Raw genomic sequence first — 15037 nt, 5'->3', positions numbered from 1 at the left:
TGGAGGATACAAAACAGTGCACATGAGCTAGAGTAAATGCAATGGTTCAAAAAAACATTAGAATAAGGGAACTGAAAAGCAGATACAAAACAGTTCACATGAGAAAAACGATCGGTATTTACCATTTAGATAACTTGTGATCAGCAGAAGAAACAAATATTTATATCCGGATCTAGCAAATGTAAATCAGATAGATGGAATCAAATTATGAAAAATAAAAACCAAAAAAAAAATGTTGCCAGAGAGAGAGATTCCAAGATATGTGGCATTGTGTGAGCAGTGGAGCCACATGGGAGAAGACAATTTGCCAGCATTGCTTTATACTATTGATTGTTTGATACCGAAATACTCAACTAAACCAATCAATTTTGTAGGATTCCTTTCAATATTTCCTCGTTTGTTTACTTAATTTAATTACCCTCCAATCATACTTTAAATTAATGGATGAAGACAAATGGAGATTCGAAATTATAACGCACCTAAAAAAGATCACATTAATATTCAATTTGGATAACAACCCATGTTTTCAAAACTTATTAGAATTTGTTTATTACAATAAATCATCTGCATTAGAAATATATATAACGATATCTTAACACCTGATGATATAAAGACCGTATATGTTTATATATCTTTATGAAGATTTGAGAATATTGATTTTTGAATTTTTTTTGATTACACTGTATATCTCTCAACATATTTTCTTAGAAGTCTGATCATAACATTTTTTTTATCGAATCTTTTGATACAATGAAAAAAAAACTAAGTTAGGTAAAGAGCACTAATTAATCATTTATTTTCCCAAACAAACTGTAACACATCGTAGACAAAAAAAAAAGAAGGGTACTTCAACACATCAATAATTGTGATTTGCGTCGTTGGAATTTCCTTATAAAGCTATTACAAGCGATTTTGATTTCGATCATGCTACTTTATGATTGCTTCTATCAACAACGTGAAATACTTGACTGACAATCGTTTCGTAGACTACCACCATATGGTCCTCTTGGCCTTTAGAGACAACTCCCCAAAGCAAAATCTTGAGTTCAACTTTATCTCCCACTAACTTGGCAATAGTCATGTACGTTATTTTTGGCACGATAACTAGACATCTATTGAAAATCTTCTCCAAGTTTCTTTTATCGATCCTTCACCTTCCGCCGAGATATATATGGTTTCTTTCTTCTCCAAGTTTCTTGACAACATAGTGGAATTGTATATGCACCAACCAACAAGCCACCAATTTATCTTCCAAATTTGATTTGCTTACTAAAACCATTTGAGATTTTAAGGCCTGTTTAAGCCAGGTCGAGTTATCCTATTTACATAATCTGTGTTGTCCGCAATGAATTAACCTCTCGTTAAACAAATCAGTATGAGTCGCAGCAACTTGCGAATCTTGTGACTTGTGCGTTAATCTCGTAGCTTATTAGACAGGGCCACGGGCTTAGGCCTTCGAGCTTTAAGCCTATAATAACAAAACGGACCTCTCATATTAATCCATTTAAGATTTTGTTGGAGGGTTTTCGAAAGTAGATCCACATACTATTATATTTATGAAAAACCAGTNAACTTATTAGAATTTGTTTATTACAATAAATCATCTGCATTAGAAATATATATAACGATATCTTAACACCTGATGATATAAAGACCGTATATGTTTATATATCTTTATGAAGATTTGAGAATATTGATTTTTGAATTTTTTTTGATTACACTGTATATCTCTCAACATATTTTCTTAGAAGTCTGATCATAACATTTTTTTTATCGAATCTTTTGATACAATGAAAAAAAAACTAAGTTAGGTAAAGAGCACTAATTAATCATTTATTTTCCCAAACAAACTGTAACACATCGTAGACAAAAAAAAAAGAAGGGTACTTCAACACATCAATAATTGTGATTTGCGTCGTTGGAATTTCCTTATAAAGCTATTACAAGCGATTTTGATTTCGATCATGCTACTTTATGATTGCTTCTATCAACAACGTGAAATACTTGACTGACAATCGTTTCGTAGACTACCACCATATGGTCCTCTTGGCCTTTAGAGACAACTCCCCAAAGCAAAATCTTGAGTTCAACTTTATCTCCCACTAACTTGGCAATAGTCATGTACGTTATTTTTGGCACGATAACTAGACATCTATTGAAAATCTTCTCCAAGTTTCTTTTATCGATCCTTCACCTTCCGCCGAGATATATATGGTTTCTTTCTTCTCCAAGTTTCTTGACAACATAGTGGAATTGTATATGCACCAACCAACAAGCCACCAATTTATCTTCCAAATTTGATTTGCTTACTAAAACCATTTGAGATTTTAAGGCCTGTTTAAGCCAGGTCGAGTTATCCTATTTACATAATCTGTGTTGTCCGCAATGAATTAACCTCTCGTTAAACAAATCAGTATGAGTCGCAGCAACTTGCGAATCTTGTGACTTGTGCGTTAATCTCGTAGCTTATTAGACAGGGCCACGGGCTTAGGCCTTCGAGCTTTAAGCCTATAATAACAAAACGGACCTCTCATATTAATCCATTTAAGATTTTGTTGGAGGGTTTTCGAAAGTAGATCCACATACTATTATATTTATGAAAAACCAGTTATATATATATATATATATATATATATATATATATATTGACATCAAAGCAATTATACAAAAATCAATTTATTTAAATAATAAAATATTGTTAGAATATTTTTTTTATAGAGTAGTCTATCTTTTGAATAAAAATTTGTTAATTTATTTTTTAAATATCCTAAACTATTTTAAATTTCTATATATAGTTAGTTCTCAATCATGTTACAACGGTGAAATAACAAATTTTCTTAGAACAAAACTTTCCGTATATCAACTTGTGGGCTTTACATAAAAGCCTACAACAAATCAATAGTTTATAAGACCTAACCAAAAAATCAGCCACCTTTTAAAATTGTATCTAGGGTTTTAACATATTCAATTTTCACTATAAATATGCCCCATGTACTTCGTAGCTATCATCAAAGCATCATAGACTCTAGACCCATGAGATAAATCTTGATTCTACTACAAGATCATAAGGTATGTCCAACTTTTTTAAAATCTGACTATATTTCAAAGTTTAATAACATATATCCGTCATCATAATGTCGGGAAGTGTTTTTAGTCAAGTGGTTATAGCATCATCTCTCAGGCCGATCCCATCGCCTTATTCCCGTAGTAAGGATTGGGCTATGGATCGGTTCGATTGGATCGTCGTTTGTATAATTTTTTGATTCTCTATATCATCATAATTTTTTGACTTTCTCATCTATAATATCACTCTTTAATTTTCACGCCTTATCCCCCGTAATAAGGATTGGTTCTAGGTAGTAAGGATGGATTAGCTGTAGATCGATCGGGTCACGTTCATATAATTTTTTGATTCTCTCATCGCCTTACCCTGTGTAGTAGGGGTTGGCTACAGATCGATCGAATTGTCGCTCATATAATTTTTTGATTCCCTATATCATCATAGTTCTTTGTCTTTCTTATCTATAACATCACTCTTTAATTTTCAAGTACGATGTCACAATTCCTAGAACTCTGACTTTCCCATCTATAATATCACTCTTTAATTTTATCTAAGATGTCACAATTCTTAGAAATTCTTGGAACTCATGATTTCTTCAAATTTTTTTTTGACATAGTTATCACTTGATTTTCTTAATTTTGAGAATATCTTTTAGGATTTTTTTTCCTTTTATTTTTGATATGTTTTTCCTTTTTCAATTATTCTTTCTTCTTCCACAAGTAGTAAAAAGTTGTTGAATTTTTTTTTTTACCTTTGTTGTTTGGTAAAAATATAACGTAAATTTTTTTGAAGAACAAGCCTTAATACTTTAACATGTTATAGAAATATATAATTATTGATAAATCTTTTTTTTCCTTTCTAAATTAGATAAACATATAGGATATTCTCTAATAAATTCACGGTTTTAATATTCAAAAAAAATCAAAATATTTCTTTATACATATATATAAATTTAGAGACTGAAGAGTTGTAACGCTTGACTAGAAAGTTGAAATTGTATATGATGAATATTCCTCTCTAATCAAACAACTTTACGACCAGAAACTAATTTGTTTTGAATCTAATTTATAGTATCTTTTTTTGNTTTTTTTTTTTTTTTTTTTTTTTTTTTTTTTTTTTTTTTTTTTTTTTATGGTTTATCGTTTCGGCGTTTCTGGGGTTTTTATTCGATGTTTCTTCTCCGTATAAATAACTAACTGTTTCCATACTAAATTTGTTTTCTGGGAAATGTTCTCTCTCTCTCTTTCTCTCTCTCTCTCTCCATTTAATTCGCTCTCATGATTTGTTCTTAAGTAAGCTTTTTTTTTTTTTTGTATACTAAAAATTCTATCTCTATCTCTACTATCGATTTCGAGATTTTATTGCGTAAATATCGGATTCAATTAAGTTGAAAAGATGAGGATGACATCTCTTGGGTTCATGTAATTTTGTTCCCCCCCCCNCCCCCTCCCCTATTATTAGTTTCGTCTAAATCTCTCTCTTTATTTTTTTTTCCTAAACCAAACAAGTGTTGTGTTCTATGTTAGAGAAATCGATTTGATCTAATTACTTTTTTTTAAAAAAATATTTAATAAAATTTCTCTGTTTGGCTCTGTAATCGAAAAGTTGTTTTTGGATAGAACTATGAAATATATGTGATTCAATTTGTCACTGGGGGTTTGTTGGATTTTGGCCAATTGAGTTATATAGTAGGAAACCTTCTCTGGTTGATGTTCTCTGGCTACAAGATCTTTGTTTCTTGAAACTATAATTGTTTTTTTTTTAGGGTTTGTTCTTGCATTGCATTTTGTTTTTGTCCCCATTGTTTGTGAAATTAGAAATGGTTTGTAATCGATTGTGTTCTGTGTTCCTTCCAGGAACAAACATCTGTTTCGTAAATTTCAGCAATGTACTGTGGAACTGTAAAAAGGGTATCACTACAAAGGTATTAAACTGGTAAGTTCTAGTCTTATGATTATTTATTTTTTTGGAATGAGACAAAGATTGCCTTTTTTCCTAAGTGCTCTATACTTTATAGTGTGTGCAGGTTATGGTTTCTCTGGAAATGGAGGATAACGATCCGAATAAAGAATGTATATATGCTGATAGCTTAAGTGAATTCATTACTTGGATTAATTCTGATAAGGTGAGAGTTTGCCTCGCATGACTTTTAAATCCTGTTATTTCGAAAGATATACTAACTGACTGAACCCCTCTTCAGACACCGCTTCACGATGTGATGGGCTTCAGAAAAGAGGTAAATGGTACCACCGTGGACATTGCATTTCAATGGTATGTTCCTTTTTGTACTATATTGTATGCTGATGTTGTGTAGCTACTTTGAACAAGATCCTATTGATCTGATCCCAGTTTTTATTGTCTTGTTGTTGTACTAGGTGCGTAGATGGGTATTCAGCCATAATGCTGGGATATGCCAATAGCATCCGCACCATCGATGGTGGAACACATATAGATGGTGTGAAAGCGTCAATAACAAGAACTTTTAACAGCCTTTTGAACAAGTCGAAGCTTGTTGAGGTATTTGACTAGTCAACATAATGTTACCAGTGTCAGGAAGGCATTTCTGATGTTTTGTACAACTGGTGGTGAGGTTTATTGTTGTTGATTTTGTTCAGGACAAGGACATTATCTTGAGCGAGGAGCATGTTATTGAAGGGCTAACTTGCATTGTCTCAGTTATTGTTCCAAGACCTGAGTTTGAAGGTCAAACACAGGTACACAAGATCATAGCGTTTGTTCGTTCTCCTATTTGGCAATGATATCTGTGTAGCAAGCAGTGATACTTTTCCACTTTCTTCTATTAATTGTTCATACTAATATTTTGTCTCCTAATATCTGCAAGACGAGATTAGGAAATCCATATGTCAGGGAAATTGTTGACCAATCAGTCCAGGAGTACTTAACGGAGTATTTTGAATTGCATCCAGATGTATTTGAGAGCATTATCTCCAAATCCTTTAACGCTTATAAGGTATGCTGTTGCTATTCCTATTGATAATGCTGAATCTTCATTTACACAATGCATTGAAAGACATTTTTTTTTTGTACTTTGTTCTATTTATTGCTTTCTAACTTTTAATTAACTGACCATGAAAACTGTACCTGACTACTCTGTCTCTCTCTAGACTGAATTGGCTGTCACGAGGGCAAGGGATTTGTATAGATCAGAAAGTGTTTCAACGGTGTGCACCATTCAGTCTGTTCCTGAGAAACTGACCAACTGCTCTTCTGAAACTTCGGGTATGTCTTATGATAGGAAGTCATAAAAGTAACTCTATTTGATTCATGTCTGGTACATATAGCATAATAGAAAAAACTACATGCGTTGGCCGTATGGTTGGAGAAGCGTTGGACTATGCTGTTACTTCAGATAGCTGCTGTTCTTCCCCACAGGTGTAAACAATATTCTTGAGCCATCTGATCACTAGGTCTACTGGCCAGTGCTTTACTTGTGGTGGGCTTGTAGGAAACTCCTCTCGGAGCCTAGTCACCACCACGAGTATTTCCCTATGGCAAACACTAACTAAATACATGGTGTCCATATCTATGAATAAAACGTTAAAGTTACTCGATAATATAGTGGCTAGAGATTTGATCTCGTACATTTAGAGTGAGAAGTAGAAGAAGAAAACACGATAGATTTAATTAAAACTTTTTCCAATGCCTCCAGAGATTTTTATAGGCAGAGGAGATTCTTCTGTTGGTGCTGCAGATCACGGCTCTGACAGGTGTTTCAAGGTAATGCGTTCTTTGACTTTAGTTCCAGTTTATATCTGGGCAGTAAGGTAGCACTATTATGTCTCCAAGCGTACGGATGCTTGAAAAAAGCCCTACGTTTGGATTTTATTCACTTTATTAAAGTCGAGTTGGGGCAGCTCGCGAGAGTGTCAGATAAATGTGGTACAGAAAAAAATTGGTAACTCCTTATGAGCATGCCAATGCGAAAGATCCTGTCTTTACCAGCCGAAACACATTGTCTCGGTGGCTCTGACGGGTATCTCTATCTCTTGCCAGAACAAAAGGACACGGGAACAGCGTTGGAGTGATGATGCAGTTTCCACAGCCCCTGGAGATTCTTCAGAGGATAGTAGCTTTTCAACTTTTGAGAAGAGAAGTAAGAAACCGAAGTCTTCTGTCCAATCCTCACATCTCCGATCTGCTGATGATTCAAACCCACCAAACCATAAAGATGTTAGCAAAAAGACTCTCAAAGATGTTTCCCACGTGTCCAACAAAGTAAGACCAGTTATCCCTGTCCAACCCCCACATCTCCATGTTTCTTCACGACCATCTTCTGATGATTCAATCCCACCAAACCCTAAAGATGTTATTAAAAAGACTCCCAAAGATGTAACCCACGGGTCCAACAAAACAAGACCAGTTATCCCGATTGGTCCGGGGTTTCAATCCTCACAACAATCTGCTGGAGATTCAAACCCACCAAACCCTAAAGGTTTTAGCAAAAAGACCCCCAAAGATGTAACCCACGGGTCCAACAAAACAAGACCAGTTATCCCGATTGGTCCGGGGTTTCAATCCTCACAACAATCTGCTGGTGATTCAAACCCACCAAACCCTAAAGGTTTTAGCAAAAAGACCCCCAAAGATGTAACACATGGGTCCAACAAAACAAGACCAGTTATCCCGATTGGTCCGAGGTTTCAAGCTGAAATTCCGGTTTGGGTTGCCCCTACCAAGAAGGGCAAATTTTATGGTAGTCCCGGTGATTCCGATACGCTAAGATGGCTGGGAACTGGTGTTTGGCCCACATACAGCCTAAAGAAGACAGTTCACTACAAAAAAGTCGGCGAAGGAAGACCCGACTCTTGTTCTTGTACTAATCCGAGGTCAACCAGTTGTATAAAACGACACACTAAAGAAGCACGAGAGCTTTTGAAAAAGGAGATTAACCGTGCTTTCGATACGTGGAAGTTTGATGAAATGGGTGAAGAAGCTGGGTCGTGGACGGCCAAAGAAGATCAAAGGTTCGATGCTCTTTTGAAAAAGAATCCTTTGTCAAGTAGTGATGGGTTTTGGGAGTTTGCTTACAATGCATTCCCAAGAAAAAGTGAGAAGGATCTCGTCAATTACTACTACAATGTTTTCCTCATCAAACGCATGAGATTGCTTGCTAATTCTTCTGCTGCTCATCATATCGATAGCGATGATGACCAATATGACGATTTCTTAGCGGGATGAAGTGCCTTGTTGGATAATCTTAACAACTGCGGAGTTTCTCGTCATTACAGGTAAATCGCTTTTACCGTGTTCTTGATTCCTAGTGATTCAAGAACTTGTTTCCCCTTGAAATTTTCTGTGGCATAGGATCTTTTTAGAAGAGATCCTATGTAGGGCCAAATTGTGATTTTGTCATGCTAAATACGTAGCTTATGTCTTTCTTTGTGAAACTTTATAGATTTGTTCTTACGAATCAGGACTTTAGTATTTCGAATTCAGAACTGGATATCCTTAGATCTCCTGAGGATTTAGGACTTAAAAGTCTCAAGAAGAATTATTAATTTTGTTGTAGGATTTTTTCTTTAATTTACCCAAAAAAACGAGTTCGGCAGTATCTTCAAAAACCTGGAAAAATATGTAAATTTACAGTTAAAAAGGTAATAACATTCAAAATTTAAGATAAAAAATTAAGTAACTACGTATATAAGCTCTGTTTGGGATAAAGCCACATCTCATATGTGATCAAAAAATTGTCTTTACTTCTCTTGAGAATTTATACATAAATTTATATGTTTGCAATATCATATATGTACAGAAATTTGAATATAAAACCCGAAATTAACTTTTTGTGCCGATATGCAAATCGTTACACAATGTTAATTTACTGTCAATTTTAATGATGTGGTCTAGGCGGCCGTATAATCGCCGGTTATATGTTGGGCGACTCCTTACCGTCGGGATTTCATCATTATCAGCCAATAAATCGAAAATATAAAAAAAAAAAAATTGAGGGCTTTTGGACTTCTAATTTTGATTTCCTTTCATAAATATATTTTATGAGGGCTGAAACTATGAGTCTTATACCTCTAAACCCGAAAACCCAAAAATCTGAAATACCCAATCACAATTCGAACTTCCAAGCCTAAGCCTAGTTACAACGTAGGTTCGAACCTCCACAAATTAAGACCAACTAATCTATGTGTGATCTAATGAACAAAAGTTTAATAAACCATCTAGTCTTTTAATTAGTGATCTTCTTCTTCTTTTTCTTCATTCTCTCCTTCCTAGAAAATTTCTTAATTAGATTTGTCAAATTGTGCTCCCTGATTTGTCTTTAGTTGATCGATTTCAATTTCCCTTGTTCTTTAGTTTTGATTACAACAATGTCGAGTTGTACTGCTGGAACACAAAACAACCTCTATCAAGATAGAAGCTAGGGTTTGAACACAAAACAACCTCTCTCTAGATAGAAGTTAGAATTTAGATAGATTGGGTATTTTTGAATAATTTAGACAAATCTGGATACTAAAATTTTGAATTTTGAGAACTTTGGATAATCTGAATCCGAACCCGAAATACCCGATCAAAATATGACCCAAAACTGAAGTCTAGAAATACTCGAATGATTGTATACCTCAAAATCTGAACCGAATCTGAATGCTCAGGTCTAGTTACAAGGTAGGCTCTAACTTGCAGAGATTAAGACAAACTAATCGTAATATAATGAACAACAGGCTAATAAACCTCTTTCGTGTCTAGTCTTTTAATTAGTGATCTTCTTCTTCATTCTCTTTTTCCTAGAAAAATTCTTAATTAGATTCGTCAAATTGAACTAAAGAAGAAGAAGAATGCAAGAAATATTATTTTGCTCCCCAATATGTCTTTAATTTTGATTACAACGATGTCGAGTTGAACAACCTTCGTCAAGATGGAAGCTAGGGTTTAAACAAGAGCAACGCGAAGAAAAAAGAACCATAATCTAATATGAAAACTAAAGTTTTTTGGTCACAGATAAAAAAAGAAGTGAAAAATGGTTCAACTCACTAATTAGCAATAATTTGATACGTCCAAGCGGTTGAGAAGTTAATTGGATGTTAGATTTTGCATGAGTCTAGGTTGCAACAATAATTTTTTTATTTTTATTTGAAAAACTAAATTAGCATCTTTGGGACCTCTCAACATACAGTAAAACCTCTATCAATTAATAATGTTGGGACCAAAACATTTTATTAATTTATAGTGATATTAATTTATAGGTATATTTTTAATTATTTAATTTTTTAAAAATTATGAATTAAGACAATTTTTGCAAAATAAGATTAGAATTTTGGATGTTATAAATTTTATGGTATTGGAATTGAATTTGAAATAATTAAAAATATTATTGACAATGAATTATAAATATTATAGACAAATTCACTTATACACATGACATAAATATTTAAATTTATAAATAAAAATATCAATTATTGTATTTTAATAGTCTATCAAACTATCAAAATGTAAATGATAAATATTTATAAATTGAAAACTTTAAGCTGTTTTATGAAATGTTATAGAATATTTTATATCATTATAGTTTGAAGATACAACATAACAATTGTTTTATAGATATGAGGTTTAAGATAAACATATTTTACTATATCAATATATATATATATATATATATGTAAATTTACATGATTATTAATTTATGATATTATTGAGACCATATTTTACATTGAGATTTCAAAAAAAATTATTATCTTATTATCTTATCGAATTTTGTTATTTTTTATGCTGTCTCGACTTGGAACTAGCAAAATTTATTAATTTATAGTGTTTATTAATTTATAAAGGTTTTAAATCATCAAAACATGATGATGAAACACCAGAAAACGATTTGCATGTGTTTGTATTGTTTGACACAAAAAAGTTAATTTTGAGATTTGAAATTCATATTTTTAAAAGGACATGTATGATTTGGCATTTAATGTAGTGTATTTTGCCTAATAGGTTTTTTCCCCCTTTGTTTCACCTCTTCTGGTCTTAGTTTTCAGGAGTGTGTTTGTACTCGCCGATTAATTCTTTGGAATGATTGATATTATTGTCATCTTTTTGGAATCTCTCTTGTGGTATATTTATGAAATCCGATGGACGAAACCCACCTAACCCCACCAACTTCCGCCGTAGCCACAACTTCCAGAGATGACGGCTGAGCCTAGAGGATCTTCAAAGCAACTCTCGGCGTCTTCAAACCGAAAGCTCCGCTGCAAATCTCCTCCACCGCTTCTCTGGAGCCAAGACTACATCAATGGGGATTACTCCACACCGCTGTTGACAGAGAAGAAGAACTACTCCCTCCTGAAACCCTTGGAATGGCCTTCACCTTCGTTGAAGAGCAAAGAAAAAACACAAAGTTGAATTATCATTATCAAAATCCAAACTTTATTCTAAAAAGAGTGATAGATAGCCGATAGATATGAAAAGTTGAATTATCATTATCAAAGATTTACAGATCTGTAGATTTTCTTTTTTTCTTCTCCAGCAAAAAGAAAAAATCATTTTTTTTTGTTGAGAATTTAGTATATTAATAATTACACTCTTAAAAATATTCCTAATTACCAAACTTAGTTGTTGGTAAAAATCACAAAACTGTTAAAAGAGCTTAGCCATGCAATGACTGTCTTAGCTTTTATCTAGGGTCCACTAACGCTAGCAACTACTCCCTCTTTTTCATAGATTTTTTTTTGTTTTATAATATAGAATATTTTAAAATAATTTAATATTTTAGGTTTATATTTAATATTTTAGATTTTTTTATTTTAGATTTATATAGAATGTTTTAAAATAATTTAATATTTTAGATTTTTTTTCAGGTTTATATTATGTAGCTTTTAAAATAATTTAATATTTTATATTATACAGTATTTTATGATTGATTGAACTTGTTAAAAGTAAATAATTTTTATTTTGTCTGCTTTTAGTTAAAACATTCTATGTTTTAAAATAAAAGTAATATATTCTTTTAGCAAATCTAGTTATTTTCCTTAATTTTTTTGTAAATTTAGTTTATAAAAAAAGTGAATTTGTGTGATAACCAAAATAAAAAATGTTATGTAGAAAATAACCATATAATAAAGAAAATTAGGTGAATAACTATTGACCAATCGAAAATTACTTAAAGGACAGTTTGTGGTGATGGAGTAGTGGTGGTCCAGCGACGGTGGTCTGACGATGGTGGTCTGGCAGAGGTGGTCCGGCGGAAGTGATGGTGGTTAATAGAAGGTAGAAGGGTTGGTGTTGGTGTTGGTGTTGAATAAGGGGTAAATTGTATGTATTGTATATATTGTAGATTATATACTGTATGATATTTATATGATTAGAATAGTTAGATAGTTAATTATTGTTTTTTTTGGTTATCTGTACCTATTCCCTATAAAAAAAAATTTAAAAAGATGTAAAAAAAAATAAAAAAACCCTGATAAAATTTTATGTTCTTCAATGGAAGTGAATATATATGGCGTTAATGAATTGAAGTAGTAGAAGCTAGTATTCGAATGGGACAGGGACCTCACTTTATCCACGTGGCAGATACTCTTTAGCATTTAATTCCCGCAAAATATTTCATTAAAAAAGATAAATAAAAAAAGACAAAAGGAAGGGAGAGAGTTATTAGGTCTGGTCTGGTCGTCGGATTTGCTTTCGGGTTCCGGTAAGGGTTTTCTCTGATGATCGCTTCTGCTCTCTCTCTCTCTCTAGTCTCTACTACTATGAACCACCCTTTTCTAATCCGTTAGTTGGTTGTTTTCATATCAATTAACAAATCTTTCTGGCTTTTTATATGATTTCTTCCTGCGATAACTACTCTAGTTTTCGATCCGATCGATTAATTAAGCTCCTCCTGCTCTTACATGTTTTTCTTTTTTTGGGTCCAAGTCTAATAATGGGGGATGATGGTGATGCTCCATTCCCTAATTTAGGGATTGATTAGTAAAATATTGATACTTAGATTAAAAGTTTCAATTGTGTGCTTTTTCTCAGCTAAGTTAAGTAAATTATATGTTTTGGTTATCAGACTAGAGTTGTTAGTATTCTGACAGAGATTGATTGATCTTCTTCATCTTCTTCTTCTGACAGGAACAAGATCAGATCGGCTTCCTTGTACTAATATTTTGCAGCCATGTCAAGTTTAACTGTGAGAAGGGTGTCACGTGGCAGATACTCTTTGGCAGATATACAATCGGTTTGATTTCTTTTATTTTTTTATTTTTTTTCGACTAGGAAGTTTTTAATACTCATTTGCATTGTGACATAATTTTCGTTTCTGGTCTGTTCTGTTGTTTCTATTTGTAGGTTCAGAATCTTATTGAAGGATGCCTCCAGCGTTACATGAACCAGAAAGAAGCTGTTGACTTTCTACTAGAGAAGAATAAGATCGAACCTGGTTTTACTCAACTTGGTAACCACCTCTACTCTTCTCTTCTCGGGCTTTGTTTTACACCTTTTTTTTTTTCTACCGACCTAGTCTAGTTGGGTCTCTTTCTTCAATGTTGGTTCTGATTTCTTGATCTCTCACTTTGAGTGATGGTTTTTTAAATAAGATAATTATGGTAGCATTTTTCCTTCTCTGAGTTTACAGTTTGGCAGAAGCTTGAAGAAGAGAACCGAGATTTTTTCAGGGCATATTATCTGAGACTCATGGTAAAGCACCAGATTATGGAATATAACAAGCTGCTTGAGCAGCAGGCAAACCACATGCGTCAGATTCATCCAACCAGAGGGGTTTCCAACCAACACGGAAATGGTTCTCATGTTCCATTAAGTAAGATTTGTTTTGAACTATATATGTAGGGAAGTAAGGAGTTGTGAATTTTGTTTTCGTGTTGCAACTAATGTAGTTTTTTTCCAACAGTGAATCAGCAACAATTATGCTTTGAACGCAAGGATTCAGATCAGTCCTTTCCTAATCTGTCAAGTGCATACCTCAATAGAGTCTCAGCTATTAACACAAATCTGCCTTCTTATGTGGACATTTCAACCAATTCTAGAAGAGTTGATCCTCCACAAAACTTGCTCTGCTCGCCGGGCACAAATATGCCTTTGATGCAAGGAGTGATTAAATCTGAGACTGCATATTCAAACTCTGCTCCGTACATGTATGGTGGTGAAGCACAGTCCACAGTTGGAGATGCCTCCCTTGCATCTTTCAGCAACGAGTCCAGCAGTCAATCCCTCAATGATCCACTTGTTGATGCAGACGCTTCTCCATTTGGGTCCCTACGTCAAATTCCTCGGAACTTCAGCCTCTCTGATCTGACAGCTGATTTTTCCCAGAGCTCAGGTCTCATTTTCATATACATGCTCTCCCTTTTTTATAGCACACAATATCAAGCAGACATTTGTGCACAAACTCGCACAACAGGACTTATCGTTATTTTTTACTGTGATTTGCTAAAACCAGAGATTCTGGAGAGCTATGATGGATCACCATTCCTATTGGCTGATGCTGAAAACTTCCTGGACTCTAGCGACAGGGTAGAACATCAGGGTGAGAAGCTTTGTTACTACAGAAGGAAACAGATTTATGTCGTACTTGATGTCCCTCTTCTTTTAGTTCGATAGATTTCATTGAGAGTTTTTGGCTTATCTCAGCTAATATGCAAAGAGCTAACTCATTCAGGACCTAGAGACACCAGTAAGTTTTGCAGGAAAATAAAAGAGTGAATAGTAAGTAACCACAAGTGTTTTTTCTTGTAGGAGATTACGAGAGATTGGGGACTATATCTGAAGGCTTCATTTACAAAAACCTCGGTAACAAATAGGTGTTGTTAGATTTGGAGCTTCATCATCATGCTTTTGACCTTTGCATCTACTTGCAGGTTTTAATTACATGGTTAGTGTACATAGAGATATTATTATTACGATTTGGAAGACAATTTTTGAGTGGGGTGTATACTACTATTATTATTCTCAATTGTAGAGAATTTTTGTTTTAGTTATAAATATTTAAGAAGCACTTGATTTGGTTGTATAATT

General features: G+C 33.6%; 1 protein-coding gene and 1 pseudogene across 5 annotated transcripts; both read left to right on the top strand.

The window, feature by feature from the left end:
- On the top strand, positions 4922 to 9013 carry LOC104734426 (annotated as a pseudogene).
- LOC104734427 lies at positions 8232 to 15022 on the top strand. 5 transcript variants are annotated; one of them, XM_010454003.2, is made up of 7 exons: positions 8232 to 8310; positions 13139 to 13244; positions 13355 to 13460; positions 13641 to 13823; positions 13914 to 14342; positions 14463 to 14549; positions 14759 to 15022. In XM_010454003.2, the coding sequence occupies exons 2-7, from the start codon at positions 13182 to 13184 to the stop codon at positions 14821 to 14823; spliced, it is 933 nt and encodes a 310-aa protein (XP_010452305.1). In that variant the 5' UTR covers positions 8232 to 8310; positions 13139 to 13181; the 3' UTR covers positions 14824 to 15022. The 5 variants fall into 5 exon arrangements, with proteins under 5 accessions (XP_010452305.1, XP_010452302.1, XP_010452306.1 ...); XM_010454000.2 differs by lacking the exon at positions 8232 to 8310 and adding an exon at positions 12617 to 12713; XM_010454004.2 differs by lacking the exon at positions 8232 to 8310 and adding an exon at positions 12728 to 12793.

Source organism: Camelina sativa, chromosome 13 (genome assembly GCF_000633955.1).
Source record: "Camelina sativa cultivar DH55 chromosome 13, Cs, whole genome shotgun sequence".
Lineage (NCBI taxonomy): Eukaryota > Viridiplantae > Streptophyta > Magnoliopsida > Brassicales > Brassicaceae > Camelina > Camelina sativa.
This window is presented reverse-complemented; position numbering and strand designations above follow the sequence as displayed.

Excerpts from the sequence above, each read along its gene's own strand:
- LOC104734427 (XM_010454003.2), top strand. The coding sequence starts at position 13,182 with ATGTCAAGTTTAACTGTGAGAAGGGTGTCACGTGGCAGATACTCTTTG. Across the intron at positions 14,343-14,462 it reads TGATTTTTCCCAGAGCTCAG|AGATTCTGGAGAGCTATGAT; the intron begins GTCTCATTTTCA and ends TGCTAAAACCAG. Across the intron at positions 14,550-14,758 it reads CGACAGGGTAGAACATCAGG|GAGATTACGAGAGATTGGGG; the intron begins GTGAGAAGCTTT and ends TTTTTCTTGTAG.